The following is a 26,257-nucleotide window of genomic DNA, read 5'->3' as shown; positions in this document are numbered from 1 at the left end:
GGGGCCCAGGACCTGGACGAGATGGTGAAACTGGCGACTTCACTGGAGGTCGCTTTCCAGAGCCTCACTGCATTTCCGGCCAAACATTCAACCCCCTCGTGGGCTCCCGACCAGAGACTACCCCAGGCCTGTGCTGCGCGCCCACCCGCTCATCATGGGGGGTTGCCTTGTTATTTTTGCGGCCAGCCTCAACACCCTCGACAGCACTGCCCGGCCTGCAACGCACACTGCAACAGTTGAAAATGAAATGAATGAAATGAAATGAAATGAAATGAAAAATGAAATGAAAATCGCTTATTGTCACAAGTAGGCTTCAAATGAAGTTACTGTGAAAAGCCCCTAGTCGCCACATTCCGGCGCCTGTTCGGGGAGGCTGGTACGGGAATTGAACCGTGCTGGCCTGCCTTGGTCTGCTTTAAAAACCAGCGATTTAGCCCTGTGCTAAACCAGTTGCGGCCGAAAAGGGCACTTCCCCAAGGTCTGCCTCGCCAAGCCTAAGCACGCGAACTCTCAGACCCGGACTACCGACTCTCAGGCCCGCAGAACTCGCAATGATCAGAGGATTGGATAGGGTGGACAGTGAGAGCCTTTCTCCTCGGATGGTGATGTCTAGTACGAGGGGACATAGCTTTAAATTGAGGGGAGATAGATATAGGACAAATGTCAGAGATAGGTTCTTTACTCAGAGAGTAGTAAGGGCGTGGAATGCCCTGCCTGCAACAGTAGTGGACTCGCCAACACTAAGGGCATTCAAATGGTCATTGGATAGACATATGGAGTATAAGGGAATAGTGTAGATGGGCTTTAGAGTGGTTTCACAGGTCGGTGCAACATCGAGTGCCGAAGGGCCTGTACTGCGCTGTAATGTTCTATGTTCTATGTTCTATGTGGCAGCGTGCCTGCCGACTCCGACTCTGCACAGCACGTGCGACTCACGGGGGCTGCCATTTCGGCCATCCTCCCCCACGCGGTTACCTCTGTTTCTCTCTCCATAGATGCTGCCAGGCCTGCTGCGCTTTTCCATCAGTTTCTGTTTTTTTAAATTTTCGGTAACTAAACAGTTCACTGGTTACTTTTAGTTGGAAGTTACTGACCAGTTCACCACATTGGTGACAGCATAACTCGAAACGCTGTGGAAGACTGTGGGCTGGATTTTGCCAGCCCATTAGAAGCAGGCCGGAGGATGGAGGAATGGTAATACAGCAGGAGGAGGGGTCAGAGGGGAGTCAGCACAGCCTATGATCCACAGCGGGTACCTCAGTGGTGTTGCCACCCACTGGGTGGCCAATTGAGCCATGTAGGTGCCAAATTAAGGATCACCTCCTAACCTTGCCAGCATTTTACCTGCGTCAGGAGGGCCGAATGCTACTTGTGGAGACAGCTACATAAACCCTCCTAGGTTGTGAGTGGGTTCCCAGGGAGTGGCGCTCATTTACTGGCTGCTCCATGGCCCGCAGAGGGTGCCCCTTCTACCCCACCCCCCAGTCCGGCGCCTGTTAATTGGCTGCTGTCGGTAAAATGTCACCCAGTGTCCCGCCGTCAGCCGGCGCAGTGTCCCTCCTTTCGGCCCCCAGTGGCAGGATTTGATCATCATTGGGAAAATCCAGCCTTGCATGTCATGTTAAAGAGAAAGCTCACACTTTTAAATCAGAGCCTAAAGAATGGCGCTGGGCACCATTTTAAAACTGAGCCACGATTGATAAGTAAACTCCACTAAGAAAGGAGAACACTGATGTGAAATGAGCTCAGGATTGGAATGGGTAACTATAAAAATTATAAAATTAAGTGACTGAATTGGTGTCGGGAAATTATCATATTATATCTCCCAAAGCAACACTAGTATTTATACAGTTCCATCTTGTCCAATGAGGTCATGGTCCTAACAGATGTTAACAAATCTATTTTTGCTAAAAATAATTGCATGATGGTCAGAGCGTGTAAGGACACTAAACAATTGATGGTACCATATACTGTCCTGCTGCCTGGGGCTAGTAGATGTTCATCTTCAAATCAGCTAAACTGTGCAGCTAAAGGCTGCTGCCATTGTTATTCGGTCACAGCATAAACACTTTAACCCTGATATAATATTTTAATAATTTGGTTTTGTTTTATTTTAGTAAAAAAAACTGATGTCTGAAGAAGAGGATTAGTTGAGCTTAATTACAAAGAAATTAGATTATAAAATCTAATGTTCCACCTTTAAGTTATTTTTAACCATTTCCTGAACCCCATACATGACAAAATGGCTTCAAGATCACTCAAAGTCAGTCCTGTTTCTAACATTTAACAGATCATTTTTTAAAAAAGAATGGAAGTAATTTTAGCTTGACTGGTCTGAAGACAATCTGACCAGATCGGATCAGGTGTCATGCTTTATATCCTGCCTGATTTTACTTTTCAATATGTCGTAAAGCAAGCATCCTGTCAGGTCCTGACAGCTTGCCACCAGGCAGGTGAGGCTAAAATGGTCGCCGGCCCCCTTCCTGCTGATTTTCTCCCCTTCTCTCCTGAAGCCATTTGTTCTGCTGACTTTCAATCTGACCGCTTGCCTTCCACTGCCTTGCTTTATCATTGTTCCCGTGTCAGCCTCAATAGTTCATGTTGCCAGGCTGTCAACCATTCTCACTCAATGTTTACATATCGGCTGGATTCTCCGCTTCACAAGCCGTGTGTTTCTCAGCCGCACACTGTTTGCTGGAGTCGGAATTCTAACTTCCCGCTGTTTGTCAATGGGATTTCCCATTGTAACCGCCCCACGCCACCGGGAAACCCCTGGGCGGGGTTGCGCTGCCCGCGGGAAAAATGAATCGCAAGGACCGGAGAATTGCAAGCATCGTTTCCACAGCGGACACTGGATAGCCCCTAGACGTCACTGGAGTATTGCCTGAGAGGGGCACAGTGAGGAAAATCAAGAGGTGAGGATTGAATGATTATCACTCATTCTATCTCCACTGTTTTAAATGGAAAGAAAGTTGGGTTGGGCTCCACTATACAGGTATAATTCTCCCTCTTCGGGTGGCATGGTGGTGGGACAGTGGTTCACTGCTGCCTCACGGCACCGAGGACCCAGGTTCGATCCCGGCTCGGGTCACTGTCCGTGTTGAGTTTGCACGTTCTCCCCGTGTCTGCATAGGTCTCACCCCCACAACCCAAAGATGTGCAGGGTAAGTGGATTGGCCACAGTAAATTGCCCCTTCATTTGAAAAAAAGAATTGGGCACTCTAAATTCACTAAAATAAAGATTCCCCCTCTCGATTTTCCTCACTGTGCTCCATCATGGCAATATTTTACACACAAGTGGCAAAGCCAAAAAGAGACTCCAATATCTGCAACGTGAGGTTTCCTTGGAGAAAAGAAGGCCAAGGGGAGACTTGATAGGGGTATTGAGGATCCTGAGGGGTATGGAGAGGGTAAATGGTGAGAAACTGGACGGGAACACATTAGGAATAATGTGCAAAAGGAATAGAAGCGAGAGCGCGATGAGGGCAGTGAATAGCGGGAGAGGACAAAACGAGAACCGCACTGGGCGGCAAACGGTTTGTGATGCGACCGGCCCACTTCCGAAGGCGAAATCAGGATCCCGCCAGAGCGTGGCAAGACACCAATTATCACCACTTAAGCTCTATCTCTATACAATTAACAGGAACCATCCCATATACAGCAGCCTCCCCAGCAAGTGGTCAAGCTGGCGTTGATTAGTACTCCTCTTGAATAACATCAACCTGGTGGATGGGCTGCTGCGAGGAGCCGAAGAGGTGAGCAGCCATCTTCGCTCACGTGCAGTGAGCCCGAGGGCACTGGGCTTGCCATCCCAGTGCTCGGGGGGGTATGGGGCAACCGGGGGGGTGCAGCCCAGGTTGGGGGTGAGCCGCCATGGGGGGTTGGGGTGGGGGGTGTCAACCGTATGTGGGTCTCGATGCCAACCCCTGGACCCTGTGTTCCCGTTCCAGGGGCAACCCTAGTCCCTGCCTGTTTGCCCACCAACCACCCATAACTCCCACGGACCGTGGAGGCCTCTGACCTTGCAGTTGAAGGCTATTGCTAACAGGGAAATGGCAATTGTGCACTTAAGTGTGCACTTCACACATCTCAAGTAGATCCCTATGGGTAGGTTAGCCATGTAGCATGTGGGATTCATTGCCTAGCACTCAATCACACTTTGATGCATGGACATTGTGCTTGAACACTGCGGGAGGTAGCACCTTTGATCACCCAGGGGATAAACTCCAGCCCCGGGCACATGTCCACAGCTGGGTGTGCGTGGGCAGGGCGTGTCCGGGGGGGGGGGGGGGGGGGGCAGGAGCGGTGGGCGTGGGGGGGGGGGGGTAGAGCCCCATGACTGGGGGGGGTGGGAGGCACGGGATTGAGCCGCCCACAATCCCCACCCTCCCTCCCTCCTCCCCAACAACCCCTCCTCCACCCTTTCCCTCCACACTCCCCTCCTTTCCCCTTATCTACCCCCCCCCCCCCAGTGTCCTCTCAGTGATCCGCGACGTGCTTAGCCTTCCTTGCTGTACAGTTACGCGTAGGCGTATCCCCAGGATGCACATCAGAGGAGGAGGCAGCCAGCTAATTACCATGTCCTGTGGCCTTCCATGCCACTGGCAGTCATCCTCTGGGGCCGGAGGGCTCCGACGCACTTGTTGACGGCACATGCGCAGCTGTGCCGCCCTATTCCATGTGCTGAACATGGAACATGGCTTCGTCAGAGGGGTGGAACTCGGGAGAGCTGGTGGTCACCATCGCCAGTCCACAGAATGGGTCCAGGTTGCCACCCAGCACCCCTCCTCCTGGTCGGTGCCCATAGGGCCCTGGGGTTCACCTCGCGACGGAGCTGGTTCGAGCCACGGCTGCCCATGCATCATCTGGCCCTGCCAGCCCTGGCGGCTCCCCATGGTGTTGACGACTTTGGCGATGCTCCTCAGTGATTAGGCCACGCTCTGCAGTGACCTGGTAATGACCACCTGCGACTGGGACAAGTCCCGCAGCGCCTCGGCCATTCCCATCTGAGACCGAGACATGTCCTGTAGTGCCTCATTTAGGTCCGCCTAGAACTGGGTCACATCCCCCAGTGAGTCGGACATTCTGCCGAGGCCCTTAGCCATGGCGATCACCAACTGCCCCACGATTTGGACATCTCCATTACTGCTGCTGATCTTGTGCACCAGGCTCTCCACTACAGTCACCACCCTAGCAATGTTGGCCTCAGTGTCACGCATTGCCGGCGACATCTCCTGCTCCCGTAGCCTCTGGGACTCCTCCAATTGGCTATGGACCTGTTAGAGCATCGCTGACATCGCCCTCTGAATCTCTTGGCCGCACCCTAACGTTTGCATCAGCTCCGGAATATTCTGGTCCAGAGGCCCAGTATCTGCCTGGGACCCAGCTGGGACTTGGGATCCAGCAGATCTCTGATTTCTGTCTCGCCTGAGGGTTCCTGTCACCTCCTGATGTGCATCAGCGACTGTGTGGTGTCACCAAATTGTGACCCAGAAGCCTGACCACTAACATTGCCCACCGAGGTGTGTGTATCTGCGCCGGTGGAGGGTGGCAATGAAAGTTGGGATGCATCAATTGTGGCATCCTCAGAACTCTGGTCCGAGGTAGGGAGGGGGCCACCCGGGATGGGTCAGTGCCGTCGGCTGGATACCAGCAGGAGAAGAACAGTGTGGTCGGTGGGAGGGATGGGTCAGTCTGTATGGCAATAACAACTCACGTTTGACAGTCCATCCAGGAGTGGCCCAGTGGATCCTCAGCTCTGTGGTGTGTGCCAACCTCCACGTTGCTGACTGCTCTGTCCTCAGCCACCCCATAACCTCCCAGGCCCGTTGCTCAAAGTTTCTTATGTCCGGCACCCCTCAGCCAGTCTGGGCCCTCCCCCAGCAATTGTGGTACAGCTTCTCCTGCGGAGACACAGAGAGGGCATTGTTAGCCGCATATGTGGTTCACAGTAGTGGGGTGTGGGGGCTGTGAAGGAAGGGGTGGAGGGAGGGGGGCGAAGGGAGGGTTGGATGGGGCAAGTGGAGTTTTGGGAGGGCTGTTCGCATGGGGGGGGGCGGGAGGTTTTCGGGAGGGTGGGTGTCAACTCACGCGACCCGGTGTAGGTCATTGACCTTCTTGCGGCACTGGAGGCCAGTCCTCCTGAGCACGCTTCCCGAGCTGATAGTCACAGCCACTTCATCCCAGGCGGCAGTGGCTGTCCTGTGGCTCACCCTCGGAGGAACAGGATATCCCTCCTGGCCTCAACCACATCTAGAAGCCTCCCCAGGTCCCTCTTGTCAAAACTTGGGGACGGTTGTCTCGGCGTCATGGCCCCGGGCTGAGTGGGGTTGGCTGTGCAAGTGCTGTTTAAGTGCTTCTCGACCTTGTTAGAGGGTGGCAGGCAAGTGCAGTCTCAGCAAATCAGCTGGTGAGCCTTCAGTTGCGGTGTGAAGCCCGTGGGGCCTCGTTAAGTGGACCAATTAACGTTATATTGCGTTTCTGGCCTCGCCGGGCTGAGCACCGGGAGGTTCACGGCTTTCCCGCTCGTGACTACACTTAGAAATCTTTCTGGAGAATTGCGGCCATAGATTAAAGTTGACCAGGAGATTAGTTGAGACAGGGACAGAGTCAAGAGTTGTTACGGAAGTGGAAGCAGGTAGTCTTGGCAATGGATTGGCTGGAAGCCATCTGAAATGCAACAAGTTTGTAAATATAGAATTTGGTGGGGGCCGAAGACAACGTTCACGATTTAACAGGACAAAAACAGCGTCCTGTTTTGGGCATGTTTAGCCGTCTATTTCTCGTTGCCAACAGCAGCGAGAATGACACCACTATTTCACGGGGACTTTGCCGGTTTTTTTGCCCTTGGCTCAGCTCGCCCGTGCAGGAAGACTGGCGGATCAGGGTGCCACTTTTAAATGCCGCCCCGATTTTTTGACCCCCCCCCAGCAACCCCACTGTGGCCTCCGTACCACCCCCCCCCCCCCCCTTCCACTGAAACTTATGTAAATTTTAGAGGGTCGTCACACTCCTCCTCACCCCACCTCTTAAAGGCCAGGCATCCCCGGGCCCGATCTCTGGCAGATGCAATCTGGGGCCCGGGCACCTTGACACTGCCAGCGTGGCAGTGCTGTCCCCATGCACCCTGACAGTGCCAGGGTGGCATTGCCAGGTACAGGTGTGGCATTGTCAAGATGCCAGGCTGGCAGCACCAAGATGCCTGGGTGCCATCCGGAGTGCCAGGGTACCACCCTACACAGAGGCCGACCACCCGGGGGCCTCTAAGGGCCAGGTAGACCTCCCCAGGTGGCTTAATGCCTGGTCTGCATTTGTGGAAGGCAGTGTCAAATGTCACCCTGGCGCAGTGTCCCAGGCGAAGCCGTTAGTTCCTGGGCGAGATCCAGATCGCGACATCTCATGAGATCTCATTAAATCTTGCATGGCATTTTGAGTTTCACAAATCCCGCAAGAGGCCTCTCACGAGATTCAACAGCTTTGTTGCGTCAACAAGTTGAGCGCGACAAGGCCATTAAATCACGCCCAAGATCGTCAGTCTTCCCTCTCTTCAGCTGGTGAAAATTTCTCCTCATTCAGTTCTTGATGTCATCCGAGCAGTGTGAAACATCAGAGACAGCAGAGTGGTCAAGAGAGGTGGGGCTGTGAATTGTCAGCGCACTTGTAGTTTATTCCTTAAATGGAAAAGACTTCAACATGGTAAATTTTCTAATTCTGCAGCAAGGAGTGAGGTACCTACCTGTAGCCAATACACATTGAAGTCACTCACTGAGGATGCAGACTTGGAAAATTTAAGTGAATAATCCAAGAGTAACAAAGTCACCAGTGAATTACTCAAGGGGATTGCTAGAAATGTGAATGATTCAAATATAGCCAGAGCACAAATTGGAGGAAGAGTAGCAGTATAACCTTCTGGCCAAACCACATCTTGAATATTGCCTCCACTCTGGTCCCTTTCATACAAATTAGCTCAGAGGTGAACCATGAAACTGACTCCCCAGCACCACATAACCTGGTCATGAGGAGCGAAAGGAGAAAGAGGCGATTTCGTAGAGATACATACAAGAATGGCATAAAAAGGGTAAATCTGGAATACTATTTTGAACCAAACTATGACACTTGGTCAAGAGGACAAACTCATAGAACAAACGTGGGTGGCACGGTAGCATAGTGGTTAGCACTGTTGCTTCACAGCTCCAGGGTCCCAGATTCGATTCCCGGCTTGGGCTACTGTCTGTGCGGAGTGTGCACATTCTCCCTGTGTCTGCGTGGGTTTCCTCCGGGTGCTCCGGTTTCCTCCCACAGTCCAAAGATGTACAGGTTAGGTGGATTAGCCATGCTAAATTGCCCTTAGTGTCCAAAAAAGGTTAGGAGGGGTTACTGCGATAGGGTGGAGGTGTGGACTTAAGTAGGGTGCCCTTTCCAAGGGCCGGTGCAGACTCGATGGGCCGAATGGCCTCCTTATGCACTGCAACTTCTATGAAATACATCTAGGACTGATGTCTGGAATTTTTTTGTTCGAAGAGTGAACTGGATATGAAATGGATTTCTGGTAAAGACTAAAGCAAAAGCCCCAGAATCATTTCAAATAATTGGATGTTCGGAGTGCAAGATTCTGTGGCCTTTCTGAATGTACGAAGTGAAGGGGGGGTGAATGGTCTCTCTCATCTGTATCTATTCTTTGATGTTATGATTAAAATTGTCAATCGTGTTAGTTTTTCCCTAAAAGGAATTAAACACCTTCTTAAAAAATTGGTGAACATGACAAGTATTATATTTGAAGAGCTGATTCAGCCTAAGGTGCTATTTTACTAATGAGTGAGTCATGAAATAAATATGAGTATTTAGATCCAAGGCTTCATACAAAGACTAAAGAAATACTGATTAAATTGCTTGCTGTAAGGAGTGAGTCTGTGAAAAGTTCAATTACTGCACATTACTGACCGTCGAAATTGAATTACATTCCACAAGTCTTTTAAAACATTAATTACAATGTTCATTAAAAAGGAATAAACAACAACATTTCCATCAGGAAGCTATGTATATACAAAGACAATACAAAAAGAAAGCAAAAATGTTGGCAGTGCTCTTCCTTCCTACTTCTGTATCTTTCTATTTTATCAGTACAAGCATGAAAAATATCCTTCCTTCATCACCCATTCATGCAGGCTCTCCATATTAGCATCGTTTTAGACAAATACAGAAGGATTTGCAGCTTAGTGTCCATACAAATCCACAGCCGGATTTCATGAACTAAGATTTTTGGGCCAAAACATTGCATACGTTGAGTAATTGTAATGGAGAATAATGATGCAATGACATTCGGCTTTGTGATTGCTATCTTTTACAGGGCGCAAGACACTGCTTTACATTCCCAATCATTAAAGTGATCAACGTCTTTTGTTACTTTGTCATTCTGATCACGCGCCGGCTTAACAGCCGTAAAGAACAGGCTGGGAGGAATCAATCTCATCTTTTCCACTATCTGCTGATCTTAATGGAATTTCAGGAGAATCCTAGCTTCACAGGATGCACAGTACAGAAGGAGGCCATTTGTCCCATTGAGTCAGCACTGGCTCTTTCGAAGAATAATCCACTCCCCAGCCCTTTCCCTCTGCCCCTGCAAGCTTTTCTCCACCAAGTATTCAACCAATTCCGTTTTGATTAGTGAATCTGTGTCCACCAGTCCAGCAGACAGTGCAGTCCATACCCTAAAAACTTTGTGTCTAACAAAGATTTCCCTCACGTCGCATGCAGTTCTTCTGACTTAAATCTGTGCCTTCTGGCTATTTCTTTTTTAATTGATAGCTGTTGCTTGCCATTTTTCACCTTATTTTCCAACTTCATTATCTTTGATTTTCATTCCCACCTCCTATTTGCTAACTGCTGATTAAATCACTTGCCAGCAGTTTAATTGGGATTGTTTCCGTTTCATGTATATGAAATTTTGGGTGCGAATATTATATAAAATTTGCATATGGAAATATGCAAAATGCAAGCGGAAATATATGTGCTAGAATGCGACACATTTCCAATGAATATTCTGTGTCATTATTCACAGTAAGTCACAAATATTAAATAGAAATTATTATACAAAGCAAAATTAAATTAGATGAAAATTCAGCATGTTGACTTAATTGGCTCAAATTTCACATTCATAGAACAGCAACTGAGAGTAATGCATGGTACTTGTCAGTAATGAACAAACATAAATGAAAGCCAATCATCACATTTTTAAAGCAACAAACCAAATGCTGCCAGCCAATTCCCAATAATAGGGAGAAGTTGAGAAAAGGTTTTGCCAACCAAGGTCTTAAAAATGTATGTTTCGCAATAACACAATTAAAAAGTAACCTTTATGAGTGTCTTTTGCATCTTTATTGTGGGTTTACTTTAAGGGTTTAGTGTTATGGAAGCTATAGCTGGGCTTGTTGATGATTTGTGTTCCAAGAGATATTACTCTAGCTTGCAATTCCTTGGAATATCCAGATGTGCCACTCCAACTGTCAGGGTGTGCCCCTTATGTTATAGATGCAATTCTGATTTGCATATTACTTTTGTGACTATTCATGCAAAACGTTGCGGCTTATCATATTCACCTTCATAACATTGCAGCATGGGATCCTTTACAACTGTCTGGACGGCCTTTCAATTTGGTGTACCACTCGGAAACTACAATAGTGGCATTGTGAGTGTTATGGTGGGCAGTGTTCGTACATCTACAATTATTTCAGAAATAGAATGCATTTATTTCAAATTTTGCCAGCAGCCTGAAACGATGTTAGAAGACCATTCATCCCCTCTTACCCAAGTACTAAGCAAATAAACTCAAGTTCGCTCCTGGCTAATTGGTTTGGGGGGGGCAACAGGTTAGTTTACATTCTAACCTGTGTCAAAGCCTTCATGGTGAGAAAGATATGAGGCTGGATTCTCAGTTTCAGCGGCAAAGTGCTGGCTGAAGTGCAGAATTCGTGTGCGTTCTACAACGCCAAATTCAGCGCTGAACCCTCACTGATTCCGGAACCAGTGAGGAGCTAGCAGCAGCGCCGGGTGAAATTCCCGGTTCCCGCGCCAAAAACTGCCGGAGAATGGGCGGGTCCCAGGCTGCGCATGCGCACGGCGACAACCTGCAGAGGTCGCGCCGTACAACTTGGTGCCGGCCATGCGTGGACCAGACCCGCCAAATGTGACCCCACAGGCCATTCCCTGCCCCCCTCCCCCCACCTGTCCCCCACCCCCCAGCCCAGCCCTCGCGGAAGCCAGTGGCACGGACCCCAGCACTGGACGCAGTCCGCAGCCGCCATGCCGGGTTCCCGACCGCTCATACCACATGTCAACCATGCGGTCGGGAACCTGGCCCATCGGGGGCGGAGCATCGGGGGAGGGCCTTCAGATGATGCACCAATACCGTTTCAACGGCGTGTGGCGCGCAACACGATGACGTCATTTCAGAGGGGGCGGAGACTCAAAAACCGGCATCAAACCGGCGCCGCCCCCAATTTGGGCGTCGGAAGGGATTCTCCGTCCGATTGGCGATTACGTTATCGGCGTTGGGCAACCGCAAATCCCGCCCATGGTTTGCTTTTTATATAGTGCCATTTATGTCGTCAAGGCACCTCAATTTTGAACTGCAGTCAACTGTTGTTATGCAAGAAAACGACAGCCAATTTGTGCACAGCAGGATCCCACAAACACCAATGAGGTAAAGAGTCAGGATGGTCTGTTTGATTGGTCTAACTCAGCAATACGTGGCGGAAAAGGCACTGGGAAAACTCACCTCACCTTTTTCAAGTAGCAGTTTGAGATCCTCTATAACAACCTGAGCAGGCTTCCAATGTGATAGCTCACTTACCAGACGTGGTGCTGCATGACAAGCACATGCCCAAACTGGGAGGCTTGAGGCCAGGCCGAAGTTGGGCCTTGGGCCTCTTCTCAAAAGTTTGGTGAGCCCCCTGGGACAGAACACATTTCAAAAGGATTGATTTTTGGCCCCCTGTCTTGTCAACAGATTCCAAGAAACATGGTTGAAAAGCACAGAGCATCTGTATACACCACAGCTGAGATTATTAAGATTTGCAAAGAAAGTATCAGTCTTTCCGTTTGCATATTGAATCGATAATTGTCACCTGATTGTTTTACTGTATGGAATGGCTGTTAGTCAAGTAGGCTCTCAGGATGAGCGAGATAGAAATCCAAGAAAACATGCAACAGTTTTAATAATTTACTCACTGCTGGCAATATTGGTTGCAAAGATGCTTTCTGAAGATCCTGACACTTCGCTGGTAATGCTGGTTTGACTGCCTCTTCGCATCCCTCGTTGCAATTGCATCAGTAGGGTGTGAGGAGATGTGGGTGCATTGGAACTTTCCAGGAAGAGAGACACATGGCTCTGTAACAGGTCAGCTGTGGGCATAAGACAATACAATAAACATTAAGTCCTCCCTGTTAAGTTCACTTCCCATTTATGAACTAAAGGGGGATTTTCAAAATTTATGTTCCAGAAGTGCGCAAGGGAACGGCAAAGATCCAAACTGTGGTTGTCCATTCATTAATCTCATCTTCATGTGTTGTATGACTTGAAGCCACGAAGGACTAGTTGGGATGCATTGGCTTATTTAGACCTACAGGAAATACTTGTACAATGGCCTTAAAGGGACAGAACAGATTAAACACAGATCCATCTTCCTAATCAAATATTCCAACCATGTTCAAGGCACAACATTGCAGAAGAACAGCTAATGTGAGCAAAACAGTCTGTATAAAGAAGGTTAATACCCAAAGTAACCTTTTCATTAACATCAAGCAATTGAGGGAAACGTCCACGATTGTCTATCAGTTTAGTGGGTGACAGGAAGGACAGGGCGATGAAACACTTGTGACCTTCTTCAGAGAGGAAACAAATAGTGTGAGTTATTGATATGTGCTGAAATAAGTTGCTCGACTTTGGACTAATAACTAGCAATTAACAGTGGCAAACTATCAATTTTGATTGCAGTTATTGCAATTTTCCTGGGCCCATAGAATGATCCCTTTCACCCAGGGAACATCATGTTTGGGGCAATTTCTTTTGTGACTATGCTCAAGAACCCTTGCCAACCCATTGTCTAATTCAACAATAAGGCGGCAACATATTAGAATTTTAGCTGTCCAAAAGCACGTTGTTGTTGGTATAATAATGATGGTGCCAGTGAGGACTCAAACCTTCCAGAATTTCAATCACTTTCTAAGAATATGCCTACACTAATAAATTGCTAATGAATTAGGATAATACTGGGGAAAATGCTTCTCCTAAGGGTTCTGTTTCTTTTGTTTTTGATAAATCTAAACCTGCACACAGTCATTTGTTGGGGAATGTTAAAACCGGCTGCAGTACAAATGGCTATCTTTTTGGCGTGAAATTCTTAAAAGGTTTCACGGATCTGAACAAACAAAATGCAGTATGGCATAATAGAAAATCTCACAGTTTATTACTCCATTTGATATATATTCAAGCCACCCGAGTAATTTACTTTGGGCTATATTCACTTTTATTTTCATTTTATATTTTTTCCATTTTCCAATCAGGTTGATGAATCCTGAGTGAGATTTCAATTCGTACAAAACCCATCCACATCCGCAGTGTTAAAATTGGGTCTGTCGCGTTTAGCCAGGGTGTATAAAGCAAGAAGTAGTCATTATATTTGGATCAGGCTTGTCCAATCTTTCCTTGTGGGAGGGTGGGGCGGGGGGGGGCAACATTTCAATTTTTCTCACGCTTTGGAATGGGAGGAGACGCAACGATCAAATTTCAGAAGGTAAGGTTTGGCACAAAATTAAACGTGAAGTTCAAATCAAAAAGCTGATGTATGAAAAGAAACAACTTGCCGAGCAAAAAAGTAAATACCCACAACAATAAATTGCTAATTAAATCGCTATTGAGCCTATCAGAGCAAAGACGGAAGAGAAATCATCAGATTCACTGACCCGTCTTACCTGCTTTTTATCCAGGGGCCATATAGAGCGACTTGGACTATGGGTTAGACAAGCCTGATTTAGATTATGCACGGAAAGTGAAATGAAGTTTGGGAAATAGAATTATGAGGGATGAAATTATTTTTTTCATTTATTCTGGAAGGAAGAGGCTTTGCGCCTGGAAAATAAAATTATCAGGGCCAGAGAGGTTGTTTGGCAATAATCGTCACTTATCATTTTTTAAATTCATTTGCGGGATGTGGCACCGTTGGTTAGGCCAGAATTTATTGCCCATCCCTAGTTGCCCTTCAGAAGGTGGTGGTGAGCTGCCTTCTTGCTGTTAAGAATTGACTTACTCTTGAACGCACCAATCCTATTTTTTTCTGCCACCTGTAATGGGAAACTAGCGGGGAAGTACCACAAGTTCATGGCATTGCATTGATTTTGATGTTTTGTTTATTGGCGGAAGATTGCTACAGTTTACGCTGTGGAGGAACAAAGTATCTCGAACAGCAACTTTCAGGTTTCTGTATTTAATTGTGCATGTACAGCCACCTGAAGTTACAGTCGGATTTGCTCAGTATAACTCTGAGTGCTAACATTATTCCTAATGCAAAGTCTGAGCTATGATAATATGATTTGAGTTATTTTTATTCATTCATGGGATGTGGGCATTACTGGCTAGGCAAGCATTTATTTCCCATCCCTAATTGCCCTGAGAAGATTTTGGTGGGCTGCCTTCTTGAACTGCTGCAATCCATGTGGGGTAGGTACACCCACAGTGAGAAAGGGATTACCAGGAATTTGACCCAGCCAGGATGGTAAGTGGTGAGGGGGATTCAGTGATGGTAGTGCCCTTAAATGTCAAGGGGCAATGGTTAGATCCTCTCTTGTCGGAGATGGTCATTTCCTGGCACTTGAATGGCATAGATGTTACTTGTCACTGGTCAGCCCAAGCTTGGATATTGCCCTAGTCTTGCTGCATTTGGATATGGACTGCTTCAGTATCTGAGGAGTTGTGAATGGTGCTGAACATTGAGCAATCATCAGCAAACATTCCCGCTTCTGACCTTATGATGGAAGGAAGGATTTGTGTCAATTCAATGCATTTAATATTTTTGCATGTGAAATGTAAGAAATATAGCAAACAGGTTACCACCTCCATTTAAAACAAACATGTAACTACCTCCATTTAAAATAAACAGGTTACCACCTCCGTTTGAATAACAGAGGCAGGCATTCAATATGAGCAAATTAAAAATCCATACGATAACATTGCTGACAGTAATTATTACCTCATGCTGATCAAAGTGACACATTAGCTCAAAACCAAAGCTTTCTTAAACACAGGCAACCTTTGCAACGTTCAGATTGTTGACTTTCTGCTATTATTTCAAACAATGCTGGATAGTACCAGATTGATTTGTTGCCAGGACATCAGCACTTTGCAAGTATAATATAACGTTCTGTTTGATATACTCTAACCTGAGGCCTATTTTCTTACTGAATCACTGTGGCACTAGAATATTTCAACAAATTGCACTAAATAAGCCTTGGAGCGAGGTAAATAGAAGCATGAATGGCTCTTTTTAGCAATTTTAAAATTGCTAAATTTTAAAATACTAAAGGTTGTGTTCAAATTTGTTCAATGGGTAAAATATCAGCTACACTGCATTGCTGAATGCCATGTTTGTACGAGACTAAGCTTTCAGTGTGGAGTTTTGCTTTTGCGTGAATGGTGCTCTCTATTTTCAGGTAATTAATTTTAATAAGTTGGAGGATAAGGAATGTCGTGAAAAAAGGCTCATTGGCTTCCGTGCCTCAAAGTTAATTTTCTGAGTGTTAACTAGCACTGGAATCTTGTCTGCTGCCAACATAGTGGGCCCTTGTGGGGGCCTACCTGAATTATTCCAACCAAGGGTCAGCGAGTGTTGGCATGATGTTAAACAATCATTGGTTTCCAGTGAAGAACAATCTTAAGAAGTTCCTCTGCCTTCATATCTTAGTATTACGGGAGGGGGGGGAAAGGCACATTTTTCATGGAGCTCTTGGGGATACACTGACTATGGCAAACGCAACAGAATTGTAACATGTAATCTGTACTGTGCACACTGTTGTAGCCAAAATGTGTAGTCATTATAGAATGAAGCAGCTGGCCTTTATAGACAACCCTTAACATCCTGAAAATGTTCCAAGCTTTCCAGTCAATGTTATGTAATTATTGCACCAAACTGAGGCATAACCATTATAACCGATGTAACTGTACATATTCAGAAGCTTAAAGAAAGTATTTGAACTCACATTTTAGCTGAAAAACAGACTATACAAAAGGCACATTTGATCCTGATACTGTAAACATTCCAAATGTTAGGACAAGTAAAACTGTATGGGAGCCAATCGCCAAAGTGGACTGGATTTTCCGTCGCCCACCACCGGTGGTGCAGTTCCCAATGCGGCAGAGAATCCCACGTGGGAGAAAAACCGGGATCGGCACCTGGCACTGATCCGATTGTGATTCCGGTACCCCGTTGGCAGCGGCATCGAGGTTCATAACCTGTGCCAGCGGGAGGATGCAAATAGGTCAAAATGACCCACACAAAAGCACAAAAGTGCCCGAGGTTCTCTATGTGTTACTGCAAATAACCTCCTTCTTTTCTTCGGCGATCACTGACTATCGAGTATGATTGTCTACCTAAGAAAATCCTTGTTACCAGTTATGGGTTCTGTGGATCCCTGCATGGCGGATGAGCCCAGCCCTAGATCTTGCATCTTCGACCGTAACTTGGTAGGTGTTTCCGGGAGGTGGGATCGATCCTTGGATTCTAGATCGCTGGCATTCCTTTCTCAACGTCCTTTTCCGGACCTCCTTTTGCCATCGGGTGTCGTCGATGAATTGTGTTCCTTCAATCAGAAGGTTCCGGGTCGGAGAATCGCCGGTGGGCGACGTGAATCCTGCCCCCGCTAGCTGCCGCATTCTCTGGCACCGGGATTTTGGCATTCAGGAATCATGGCGCGCCGGTCGGCGGCTGCTAGCAGCGCCCCCCCCCCCCCCGGCGATTCTCCAGCCCACGATGGGCCGAGTGCCCGCCCGTTTTCGGCGGGTCCCCGGCGTAAATCATAACAGGTCCTCACCGGCGGGACCTGGCTCCACGGGCGGCCTGCAGAGTCCTTGAGGGGGGGGGGGGGGATCTGACCCCGGGGGATGCCCTCACAGTGGCCTGGCCCGTGATCGGGGCCCACCGATCCGTGGGCGGGCCTGTGTCCCTCCGCACCGGCCGCTGTCAACCTCCGCCATGGCCGGTGCGGAGAAGAACCCCCCTGCACATGCGCTGGGATGACGCCAGCACACGCTGGTGCTCCCGGGCATGCGCCAACTCGTGCCGGCCGGCGGAGGCCCTTCGGCACCGGTTGGCACGGCGCCAAGCCCTTCCGCGCCGGCTGGCACGGTGCCAAACACTCCAGCGCCAGCCTAGCCCCTGAAGGTGTGGAGGATTCTGCACCTTCGGGGCAGCCCGACGCCGGAGTATTTCAAGCCACTCCTCGGCGCCGGAGTGGCCCACTCCGCCGGTTCGCGGAGAATCCCGCCCAGGGTCTCCCAGCAGTTGATGTCTGTGTTGCATTTCTTGAGGCATGCCTTCAGGGTGTCTACAGACATATGTGCTCTTTGGACTCAAACAGAAGCAGAATGTCCTCAATAATCATCACCCCTGCATTAAATGTAATGCCACAATGTACAAAGAAAGCATTTCCTCAACCCGACTACTTAAAATGACACAAGAAAACAACTGGTGTAAGCGAGCGATGTCAGGTTTTTTTTCTCAAAATAATTGACACACACTCCTACGCACCAAAACCCATCACCGTCAAGACACCTCCCACAGCCTACTGTGTTTTCACCGCAATTGGACGATTTCAACAAGGCAGTTGTTTTACTGTATTAAGACAGAGAAGAAACAGAATATTCCTCAGGCGTATTGGCTGGAATTTCCAACCCCCCCCCCCCCTCACTCACAGGCGACAGGTTCCACCTGCGGCAGGTACGACGAGCTATTGAAATATCTGTTCACATCAGCTGGACCGGAGGATCCTGATGGCGTGAGGGGCTTGAAAATTTCAGCCATCAAGTCTAATATTTTGAGGGAAATAGTCAATCCACCATTGCGAAATTAGGTTGACGCCAGGGCATCATTCCATTGTCACAACAAAGTCACAGAAAGAGGCCCTTCAGCCCGTCATACCTGTTCCGACCATCAAACACCTACCTATTCTTATCCCATTTTCCAGCACCTGGGCCGTAGCCTTGCGTGCTATGGTGTTTCAAGTGCTTGTCTAAATGCATCTTAAATGTTGTTAGGGTTCCCGCCTCTACCACCCTCTCAGGCAGTGAGTTCCAGATTCCCATCACCCTCTGGGTGAAAAGGTTTTTCCTCAAATCCCTTCCATATCTCCTGCCCGTTACCTTAAACCTATGGCCCCTGGTTATTGACCCCTCAACTGAGGGGAAAAGTTTCTTCCTATCTATATCGTCTCTGTCTCTCATGATTTTGTGCACCTCGATGAGGTCCCCCCTCAGCCTTCTCTGCTCGAAGGGAAACAACCTCACCCCACCCAGCCTCGCTTCGAACTGCACAATAACCTAAAAAGAAAGTTGAAGATTCAATTAGAAAAGTTAAAAGGGGTTTCAATTCATTGATCCAATGTAACATAATGTCAGCTTTTAAAAGAGGCAAAAACCTAAAAGGTTTACTAGTCGGGAGCAGAGTGAGGACACAAGCTACCGCACTTACCAACCCTCCTTCCCTCCACTAGCTCACTCAGCAGTCAGATCATTTATTTCATTGCTGTTTCTGGAGCTTGCGGTGTGGCCGCGTTTCCCACATTACAAGAATGACTACACTTCAAAATACTGGTATTGAAACATCTTGAGGCATGATATAAATGATAGTGTTTCATTCCTACATTCTTGATATCATTTAGAATCCCTTTTATGAGGGTCATGTATCAAAAGTGTCTTTTATAGACAATGTTTTCCACATATCTATTCTGGCTTATGCCTTGGCATGCCATTTAATTGGCTATTGTGCGTGTGATGTTCCTTGTCATTCGCAATATAGATAAATTCCATCCTGTTCTTGCCTCATGTTGACACACTTAACAAGAGTTGCTGAATAGTGACTGGCCTTTAGCTCAAGGACAGTGGCCTAGATTGTTTATTGGCAGACAGGAGCAGTGCACGCAAGCACAGTATGGGCTGCAAAGAAGGACAGTTCAGGTGGGTAGATGCCTTGCTGATTTAAACAGCTGAGCCTCATTTACTCTCGGGTCGATGGGAGAGAGTAGGAACTATGCTGCAAGGGGCCACAGCTGAGGGCCTGTGGGAACTGATTCCCAGCCGTAGGCAGCAATCCTGTTCCTCCCGGCCCAGAAATGATGCGAAAAGAAGCAAATTATTAAAACTTACTGTGGCCTTACTGCCCTCTCATCATGATTCTGCTGCTGGGATGCGAGACTCTCCTTGATGCGAAGTCAATATTGGGCGTAACTTAACGTAAAAGTTTCTAAGTGTCATTTCAGGCAGGTTTGGCTGGGAGTTTTTCCAAGGCTCTTGTCAGCGGGTTCCCCACCGCACACCATAATTTCTTTGGGCCCTGCGAAGTCTCCGTCTGGACTGATGTACTGGCCAGATCTCTCTTCAGAGATCAATCCACCATTTTGAAAGGGTGCCCCATTCACTAAGTGAGCTTGAGGGTCCCCCCCGCCTCGGGCAATGTCACCCCCCACACACATGGGCGTTACCCCAGACTCCCCCAAGAGAGAACATCCCCTATGAGGTCACCGAGGGCCCCTCTTCCATGACCCCCTGCCCTTCAACCCCCCGAACCCCTTCATTCTGGAGAGAAGGAACTCAGGCAACAGGTCTGCAATGATATCTCAGAGTCTCATTTCAAATTTCACCATTGAGTCTCTTTTTCCCTATTATCTGCATTTCAATATTCGTATCTGTACTTTAGTTAACTTTATCACTTTTACTTGAATAACTTACAGCAATAGTTTTGTGATAAACCAAGTTTTATGTTGTTTACAACTAATAAATTGCTGCTGATTATCTTAAATTGAACTACATGCAAATTAATAGGGGGTCACCTACAAACACACACAAATTCTCAGCTCACAGGCTACTTGGAGGTAAATATCTTTACATGGATGTGACACAACATTGTGGGTTAAAGTGCCAGTCCAAGACTTGACACTGCCAGTACTCACTGTCCAAGGTGTCATCTTTGTGATGTTCCGTGTTCCCTCTCAGATGGGCATAAAGATCCCATGGCATTACTTGGAAGAAGAACAAGGGTTTATCCCTGGTGTCTTGGCCAAAATTTATGTCTCAATCAACATCAATGAAATAGCCTGTAACTTCCCACTTCCCAGTATTGAATTTGGGGATAATCCCGCTCAGATTCTCCCAGAAAAGGATTTACCCGACAATTGTCCAGAAGTGCTAAGTCTCCCTTCACAATTCTGCTGGGCTGGGAACCATCCAACAAAGCGATTTAAATCATTAACTTTGGATGATTCTGCCAGTGTTACACTAGTGGTTAGAAGAAATAAAAGCACTTCTATCTTCAGCATAACTATTTTAAAGCCTAGGCCGAGCCCCACACTGACACCCCCCCACCCCCACACACACCCTGCCCCGCCCCCCCCCCACCCCCAAGGAGACCATCTTCAAATAAGCACCCCATTCCCTATGGTATTTCCCAACCCACTGCCCACATGTGATTCCCACCCGCCCCTCACCCCCCCCCCCTCGATCTGGCCCCCATCGCTCCCCAGCCTCCCCACCCCTGACCCAACCACCATCCCCAAGCCTCCATTGCCCAACCACCACCCCGCCCCTGGCCTGACCCCCAAAATGCCCCCGGCCCAACCCACACTGACCCAACCTAGCCCCCACCCCCTCAACCCGACCAGGTGCCTAAACACCCCCACCCTGCCCCCGACCTGACCCAGCCCCCACCCTGAGTCAAAAAGGTTTGGTGCGACAGGCACTTGGGAAGCTTAGAGCAGGTAAATTGGTAAGGAGTGGCAATCTACTGCTGACTGCCACTCCAAGGTAGTTATGGCCCTTTACCTGGTCATTACGTACAGTTTTCAGGTGTTTGCTCTATGCAGATTGGCATACATTACAAGAATGTCTTCACTTCAAAAATACTTAATCGGCTGTAAAATACTTTGGGGCATCCTGTGGTCATGAAAGGCGTTGTATAAATGCAAACATTTTTTCCATTTTAACCCTATAGTGTGTCTGAAGCATATGTGCAGCATTCCGGTCACGACTAGATTTGTGCTTTGAAGAGGCTAGCAGAGTTTAAACCACCGTTGATTCAGGCTAACTCTCTCCTTTGATAAATGGGCACGATCAATTGGACAAAGACGATAGTTGAATCCAACTGAGGCTTTATTGCTATCAGATGTGTGGCCTCCCACAGCAGCTGGCGAAATGGCTGCTAGCTGGAGGCCATGCATATTTATACCCCGCCTCCTAGGCAGAGCCAGCAGGCAGGGACTACCGGTGAACGTATAGTGCAGGTTCTACCGTACATCCTCTAATACAGGTACAACAGTGGTTTACCACACATCCTTTTCTTGGACCAAGTCCTACAAAGGATTCAAGCCCCTCATGACTGGATTCCCAAAACAAAATTGTTACCAAGAACACGCAGCTAGCAAACCTCGCAATGCTGCTGCCCCTCAGCATACCGGCCTCAAAACCGTGTGGCACAACCAATGCCTTCCAAAGCAACAGTGCAGGTGCCACTGAGCTGGGAAGCGACAATGTGACTGCCAGTGTCCACTGCGATGATGTGCATCAGACACCAACTCCCCGAAATGTCAGGCAGGCCCCAACATGACCCAAGGCTTGGCACACTGGGAATCTGCTGACAGAACAGGCGCAGCCACATGAGGGTCCGCAAGGTGAGCTAAATTAGGGGTCCACACAGAATCTGGGAGGAGCATGCATTGTGGGATGGAGCCGGCCATTTGAATGCCGGACTGGCCAGCGATTCCAGAGGAGTGGGCTTGGCGCTGGCACAATGGTCAAGCTTTTGACTGGGTTTCCCAAGGAATAGTGAATTGGCCTGCACCGAAGCAGGCTTTTTCAATTTGAAAAGATGACCGTCTATCTAAGGAATTAAAATAATTCACTAACCAGAGTGCCAACATTATTAAGTATATTTCACATAATGTATGCTTCATGGACCCAGGAAAAGAAAATTGTGCTAGTTACTGATATAGATTCCATTTCTGCTGATAAGTATAATTTTACAATGGCCTGTGTCAGGTTTGGTCAGAACTAATGGGCAATTACCTTCTAGCTATCAGCTGGCGAAGGCATGAAGGAAGGTCACTTGGGCCAAGTAATGACTCTGGGTAATGGCATCTCATTTTGAGTGTGTGAATGTATTTATGGATGATTCCTCAACATCAGTAAATATTAATGTTTCACTCGAGCAGAACTGGTTAAACCAAATTGCAGGAATAAATCTGAGAAGGAAGCTGTGAGCGTCATGTTGCATTATTGGAAAGTCGCTTACAGTCCGGTCCTTATTTCCTTCTTATTCGCATTCAATCAGTACAAAGTCCAAGCTTCGTTCTGAGAGATGGAAAGCACAGGCTAGGAAGGGCAGTCAGCAGCTGTGCAACTGTACCTCAGCATGGGCCACTGCCTTCTGGGGAGGAGGAACCGAAGGAAGAACACAACAAAAAAACAATTTGGTTGACTTTCTGCTTGTGGCGTTAGCAGGAGACCTCACCTCACAGTTCAGGCGCACCAGGAGATGTTGGGCGACAAAGCCTGTGGCCATGCAGTGTTCTTGGATTATTGGCCTTTCTATGTGGTATCAAATTAGCAGTGCATAATGTGGTTGTTGTGGTATAGTATGCTCCAAGGTGGGTCATGTCTCGAGGCCCAAAATACAGAAAAAAACATAAAAGGCAACCTGATTGAAGTACCGATCATGAGGTGAACCATGTGCAGAAGAACCAGCTCATTAATATTAAAGTTGCATTGACATGGTTATTGATCAGAAATGCCACTAGTTGGACTGCACCTGCTGAGTAGCTCCAGCATTTTCTTTTTTCTTTAAATTTAGAGTACCCAATGCTTTTTTTCTCAATTAAGGGTCAATTTAGCGTGGTCAATCCACCTACCCTGCACATCTTTGGGTTGTGGGGGTGAGTCCCACGCGGACACGGGGAGGAATGTGCAAACTCCACATGGTCAGTGACCTAGGACCGCGATCGAACCCGGTGTGGTGATGTGCATCACTGTAAACACATGTAAGCTAGACAGACACTAGAGGGAGCACCAGAAACATCACACACACACACTCAACCAATAGATAAGTCAGATGGGAGGCGACCAATGGACATTCACGATACACAAGGAGGTGACACGACCACAGGGGTCATCACACAAACCCATACATAAAGGACACGAAACAGATGATCAGCCCCTTCGGCCAGTGAAGACAGTCAGTGAGGAGAGGCACAGGGTTGATTCATTATCACACCCACCACGTGGAAGACAGCAGCTGGTCAGTCAGTTAGGTAGTTACAATAGGATTAGCAGTAGTGTCAAACTCATGTTATAAAAGTGTACATAGTGTAAATAAATGAGTTGAAGTTATTTACACGTTGTGGTAGTATGTATTGGGGGTCATGTGGGACTGGAAGCCCTAATATCATTGGCTGACAGATCCCGGGTCCTGGTTGGCCGTTGACCTCAAGCTCCGCCCTGAAGGCGGAGTATAAGAAGCCGGTGTCTTCCCCCGCGGGCCAGTTTACTATCGAGCTGCTGGGGAACAGACACACTTAATAAAGCCTCATCGACTTCACTATATTCGTCTCATGGAGTCTTTGTGCGCTACAATTTATTAAGCGTGCCTAAAAAGGACTATGGAGCTCAGGATCATTCCAGAATGCCTGAGGATCAGCCCCCATGCAGTGAATGCGGCAGCAGCCTTCAAACACTGGCAGACTTGCTTCGAGGCCTACCTCAGAACGACCACCGGCCGAATCTCAGACGAACAAAAATTGCAGGTCCTGCACTCGAGGGTGAGCACGGAGATTTTCACCCTCATTGAAGACACCGACGATTTCCAGACGGCGTTCACAGCACTCAGAAGTCTCTACGTTCGCCCAGTTAACCAAATCTATGCTCGCTACCAGCTCGCGACAAGACGGCAAGCTCCCGGAGAATCGATGGACGAGTTCTACGCCGCGCTGCTGATTTTGGGACGAGCCTGCAGCTGCCCGTCGGTGAACGCAAACGAACACACGGACATGTTAATGCGCGATGCTTTTGTGGCAGGTATGCAATCCTCCCAAATCCGCCAAAGACTTCCAGAAAAAGAGTCGCTAGGACTCTCAGAGGCACGGGCCCTAGCAGCCTCCCTAGACGTGGCCGCGCATAATACCCGCGCCTACGGCCCCGACCGCGCGGCAGCCCATTGGGCCCCGTACGTACCCGTCGCGGCAAACCCCCTACCCTCCCCCCCTCGGACACCCCACAAGCTTGCGCAGTCCAAACGCCGAGTCGCACCGGGGGCGCCCGCTGTTATTTCTGCGGCCAGGCGAAACACCCTCGACAGCGCTGTCCGGCCCGCGCAGCCATCTGCAAAAGCTGCGGGAAAAAGGGCCATTATGCGGTGGTGTGCCGATCCCACGAGGTCGCCGCCGTCCCGGGGCCACAGGGAGCCCTACAAGCAATGTATGCGTCCCAACCCCCCAGCACGCCATGTGCGACCCGCAGACGCCGCCATTTTGGGTCCCGACCACCACGAGGGGAGGAGGGGCGCCGCCATCTTGGACCGCCCCCGACCTGTACGACGCATGGGGGTGGCCATTTTGTCCACCCCCGCCGCCATCTTGTGACCCCCCAGCCACGTGCGATGTATGGGGGCGGCCATTTTGTCCATCCCCGACGCCATCTTGGACGGCAACAACGGACCCCACCCCACTACTACAACCACGGCTCGCTTCGATTACGCTCGATCAGGCTCGGCCCCGGACACTCCAGACGACGACGACAACGGTCCTAATTAACGGCCACGAGACGCCATGCCTAGTCGACTCCGGGAGCACGGAAAGCTTTATACACCCCGACACGGTAAGACGCTGTTCCTTGACCACCTATCCCAGCGCACAAAAGATTTGCCTAGCTGCAGGATCCCACTCCGTACAGATCCAGGGATTCTGCATAGTTACCCTAACGGTACAGGGGAGGGAGTTCAAAAACTACAAACTTAACGTCCTTCCCCAACTCTGTGCCCCCACCTTGCTGGGATTAGATTTCCAATGTAATCTACAGAGCCTTACGTTTAAATTCGGCGGCCCCATACCCCCACTCACTATCTGCGGCCTCGCTACCCTCAAGGTGCAACCCCCGTCCTTGTTTGCGAACTTCACCCCGGATTGCAAACCCGTCGCCACTAGGAGCAGACGGTACAGCGCCCAGGACCGGACCTTCATTCGGTCCGAAGTCCAGCGGCTACTAAAGGAGGGCATAATCCAGGCCAGCAATAGTCCCTGGAGAGCGCAGGTGGTAGTAGTGAAGACAGGGGAGAAACAAAGGATGGTCATTGACTATAGCCAGACCATCAACAGGTACACACAACTAGACGCGTACCCTCTCCCCCGCATATCCGACATGGTCAATCGGATTGCCCAGTATAAAGTCTTCTCCACCGTGGACCTCAAGTCCGCCTACCATCAGCTCCCCATCCGCCCAAGTGACCGCAAGTACACAGCCTTCGAGGCAGACGGGCGATTATACCATTTCCTACGGGTCCCTTTTGGCGTCACAAACGGGGTCTCGGACTTCCAACGGGAGATGGACCGAATGGTTGATCAACATGGGTTACGGGCCACGTTCCCGTATCTCAACAATGTAACCATCTGCGGCCACGATCAGCAGGACCACGACGCCAACCTCCAAAAATTCCTCCAGACCGCCAAAGCCTTGAACCTCACGTACAACGAGGACAAGTGCGTTTTTAGCACTGACCGGCTAGCCATTCTGGGCTACATAGTACGCAATGGGATAATAGGCCCCGACCCCGAACGTCTACGCGCACTCATGGAATTTCCCCTCCCGCACTGCCCAAAAGCCCTGAAACGCTGCCTGGGGTTCTTTTCGTACTACGCCCAGTGGGTCCCCCAGTACGCTGACAAGGCCCGCCCCCTAATATAGACCACGACCTTCCCTCTGTCGACAGAGGCTTGCCAGGCCTTCAGCCGCATCAAA

The 26,257-nt window shown here is 48.8% G+C and overlaps 1 protein-coding gene across 1 annotated transcript in view; it reads right to left on the bottom strand.

The window, feature by feature from the left end:
* The window catches only part of pitpnm3 (PITPNM family member 3), a 665,462-nt gene that overhangs the window by 57,882 nt on the left and 581,323 nt on the right, over positions 1-26,257 (bottom strand). The window contains exon 11 of the mRNA XM_072469536.1: positions 12,226-12,399. Coding sequence (XP_072325637.1) covers positions 12,226-12,399 — 174 coding nt within the window. The remainder of the gene's footprint in view (positions 1-12,225; positions 12,400-26,257) is intronic.

This window comes from Scyliorhinus torazame, chromosome 12 (genome assembly GCF_047496885.1).
Source record: "Scyliorhinus torazame isolate Kashiwa2021f chromosome 12, sScyTor2.1, whole genome shotgun sequence".
Classification (NCBI taxonomy): domain Eukaryota; kingdom Metazoa; phylum Chordata; class Chondrichthyes; order Carcharhiniformes; family Scyliorhinidae; genus Scyliorhinus; species Scyliorhinus torazame.
This window is presented reverse-complemented; position numbering and strand designations above follow the sequence as displayed.